General features: G+C 43.8%; 1 protein-coding gene across 1 annotated transcript; it reads right to left on the bottom strand.

The window, feature by feature from the left end:
- Positions 1-533: 533 nt before the first annotated feature.
- Positions 534-1,736, bottom strand: LOC118486570. Its single transcript, XM_035983109.1, has one exon. The coding sequence runs from the start codon at positions 1,734-1,736 to the stop codon at positions 534-536; it is 1,203 nt and encodes a 400-aa protein (XP_035839002.1).
- Positions 1,737-3,715: the final 1,979 nt, after the last annotated feature.

The raw sequence follows: 3,715 nt of genomic DNA on the forward strand, positions 1-3,715 counted from the left end.
TCACTATAATGTGTCAACAACTTTTCAAGATATGAGAGAGTTTCTTATGAAAGGCTTGGATTGACCCTTATCCTCTGCTCAGGATACTTAGGGTTTATAATTAGCCTTTGCTTGTCCTCTTCTCCTTTGGAACTTTCACCTTCAACCATGTAGGCCTCCTGAGTAGGTTGAAGGGTTGCGATTCCCCTCTCGGAAGGAAATTTGACAGTGCCATGGCTAACAGACACAACCATGTAGAATGCACACTGCCCGACCTTCCAATGATCACGTCATAGTTCGAAGGTATAATGATGACCACAAAGGTGAGAGGTTGGACTCTCTCCTTCTGGCCTTCGCTGAAACAGACATTAAAGGTCAGTTGCCCTAAAGGCTTAAAAGGTGTGTCCGCAATACCTTTTATGGAGGTTCCCGAGGGTTGAAGCCTTGAACGTTCTTCATTGCTCAAACGGTTGAAGAATTTCTCGAACATGATTTCGGTGGCAGCACCAGTATCTATGTATGCTCTATTTGTTTGTAGCGTTCCCACAGTAGCCTCAACCACAAGAGGGTTCGAAAGGGGGTCTTTCTCTGTTGGAGGGAAGCAAACACACTGAAGCTCCCAAGCTTCTAACCGTTGCCTTGTGCGGAACCTTTCCATCAAAATCCACCATGTTGACTTCCTTGCCCTTTCCTTCGGTCATTTTGTCCCTTACTCCCTTCACCAAGTGACCAAGTTCCCCGGACTTAACGGCTTCTTCGATCCTTTTCTTAAGCTGGAAGCAATCATTGGTGTGGTGCCCCTTTTCTTCGTGAAATTCATAGTATTGGGTGGAATTCTCGTTCTTTCTGCTTTTAGGGAGAGGTCTAGGAGGCCGAAAGCTTTGTTTCACTTCTTCTGTGGCAAGAATCTCTTGAGGGGTCTTGGTAAGGGGTGTAAAGTTTGTGGTCCTTTCCCTGCTCGGAGGGTTCCGACCTTTAGACCTTCGTTGCTCTGAACCCTTTTGACGTCTGTCATAAGAGTTAAAGTTTCCCCTTTTTCTAGCTGGGTTGTTGCCCCGCCAGCTTGATCCCCTCTTTCTTTGTTCTTTAACGTCCACAGCCTCCTCTCCCCGGATGTGGGCTTCAGCCCTTTCGAGAGCTTCTTCCAAGGTCTTGGGCAGGGATTTGTTGAAATCTCGTGTGAGATATTTGGAGGTAATGGCGTTCATAAAACCGGCCACTCTTATTTTTTCGTCTGCCCCAACATATGTGAGACCTTCCTTCTTGTACCTTTCGATGAACTCTCGAAGGCTTTCATCATCCCTTTGTTTTATCTGAAAGATTACTGTAGCATCTTTGACGTATCGCCTTTGCTGGGAGAAATTGGCCAGGAACCCCTTGCTGAGGTCATCAAAGCTTCGAACGCTTCGAGTAGGTAAATCATTGAACCATATTCTAGCTGACCCGACAAGGGTTTGCATGAACATTAGACGACATTTAGCATTCGACCATCTCTCAATTCTAGCAGCACCAGTAAAGATCTGAAGATGGTCTTCAGGATCTTCAGTCCCATCATATGTCTTGATGTGGGATGGAATTTTAATCTTCTTTTGAAAATCATAATCGGCTATTTGCTGTGAGAAGCATGAGAGGTTACTCGGCTTGTAAGGCTTGGCCAAATCTTCTTCAACCCTTGCACCCATGTTGCAGCTGTTATTGTTGTTCCCTTGAGTGGCCAGCACCTGATTAATAAAGTGCTGCCACGAGAAGCTGGCCATCATCTGGGGCATAAGGTTGAAGCCTTGAAGGCTTCCAAGTTCTACTGGGCAACTAACTCCCATAGGAGTGCTCATAACGGCACTTCGTGCCAAAGGGAGTACGGACAAAGCTTGTTCCCATGTAGTTGTTGTTGAGGGCGGAAGACTTGTCACTGGAGACTGTATCAAGAGTCAGCTCGTGCCCCAAAGGAGCACCGTTTGTAGCTGGTTGGGACGAAAAGAGAGGAAATGTTGTAGGATTTGGAGGAGGATTACTGGGACCAGCCTCATCGCTAGACACAAAAGGTTGTGAGTTTGCAAAAGGAGGGATAGGGGCTCCAGGAGATAGCGTTGGCTCTGGCTCGTCATAGTCTAAACGGATCCTCACTCCTTTGTCACTCTCCCTACTCACATATTGATTGAGGAGAGACCTCAACTCAAGAAATTGTTGGCGACCCCCTCAAGGGTAAGTTCAACATGTGATGGGGTGCTAGAGACAACGACATTAGGGGAAGGGACCCCTGATCTGGATGGAGTTGGAGTGTTGAAAGTGAGAAACTCGAGAGTGCTCCCCGGTGTCGAGAAAGACGTGGGTATAGCCACATGAGCTTGGCTAGTACTTGGGGTAGAGGTATTGGGAACCTGATTCACTTCTCCCGGAGATTCACTTTCCAACATGGCAATTTTAAGAGAATGGAGCTACACTACTAGGTCTTTTGAAGGAAGTTAGTGGCGTAGCCCCACGGTGGGCGCCAACTTGTTGATGCAACAAATAATAGACCAAGGATAGTAGCTGGGCTAGTTAGGCAAAAGGGTTGAAGGGTTCAACTTTACCTAACGCAGGTCGTGGGGTCCCCCCATGTTTGCAAGACGTGGAGAGAGGTTCACTAGTTTAATTTTGTTGTTTGCTCGAGATCCTCTATTGAAATGTGTTCAGCTTCGGATGCAGGAACAAAGGGAATATGTGTGTGTTGAATGTGAAAGAAAGTGACTTGAACAAAACAAGTACTCGAAAACAATGGCCAGAGATTTCAGGAATCAGAGCTGATCTTAGAATGTCCTAGCACTTAAATGAAGTGTCACATTTATAGGGAGAGACATGGCTTAAAGAGAAAACTGTTGACTAGTGAATATGCTTGCAGTGGGGGACTTCCCCTTTTTGGGGTGGAAGCCTTTTGACCTGCGGGTAAAAGACTGTGCTCTGTGCATCCGCCTTACTTTTGCGGCTGGGGAGGTTGGTGATGCAATCAGAGATATGACTACTTACTGTTTGCGCGTTGCTTTATCTTGGCTCCTGGATTTTCAACCTTTTAGCCTTTTGAGCATTCATGTATTTAAGTCATTTTATTTGGTCTTGGGCTACCTCGTTATCAACCATCAAGTTAAAACATGTTAAAAATACTAAATTGTCACATACCTGATTCCCTCAAATATGCCAGTGTCTCGCCGTGAATCATCCAAGCTAACATTCATATCGGAAAAAATACCTACTTATCAAGATAAAATAAAAAACATGTATAAAATACAAAATCAACGAAGTGATGATGTTTGAAAACCTATTCTGCAAGTTACCACAAAAATGTAAAACAAACCATCATTGGGTATTTATACATCTTTCTATACTAATAAACAAAAATCATTTTTGGACACGTGTCACTCTCTGGTAATTTCTCACCCTTATTTTCTTATTTATCTCTTTTATTAGATAACTAGTTTAAGAACCCGCGAGGTTCGCGGGTGGACTAAAACACAAATGAATAAGTTTAATTTATTGAAGCAATCGTTTGAATTATATTTGCACTTTTAGGTCCAAGAAAACCTCAACGGATTATATTTGCACTTTTAGGTCCGTAACATCAAGATTATGACCACTTTCTAGCGGGACTCACTTTTCCACCTGAAAAAAAAAAGATTTATTAATTTAGAATAAGTTTTATCTCTTATAGAGTAACCGGTCGAATGATTTATTAATTTGACACACTCCTTAAATTTGCTTCAGA

This window comes from Helianthus annuus, chromosome 14 (genome assembly GCF_002127325.2).
Source record: "Helianthus annuus cultivar XRQ/B chromosome 14, HanXRQr2.0-SUNRISE, whole genome shotgun sequence".
Lineage (NCBI taxonomy): Eukaryota > Viridiplantae > Streptophyta > Magnoliopsida > Asterales > Asteraceae > Helianthus > Helianthus annuus.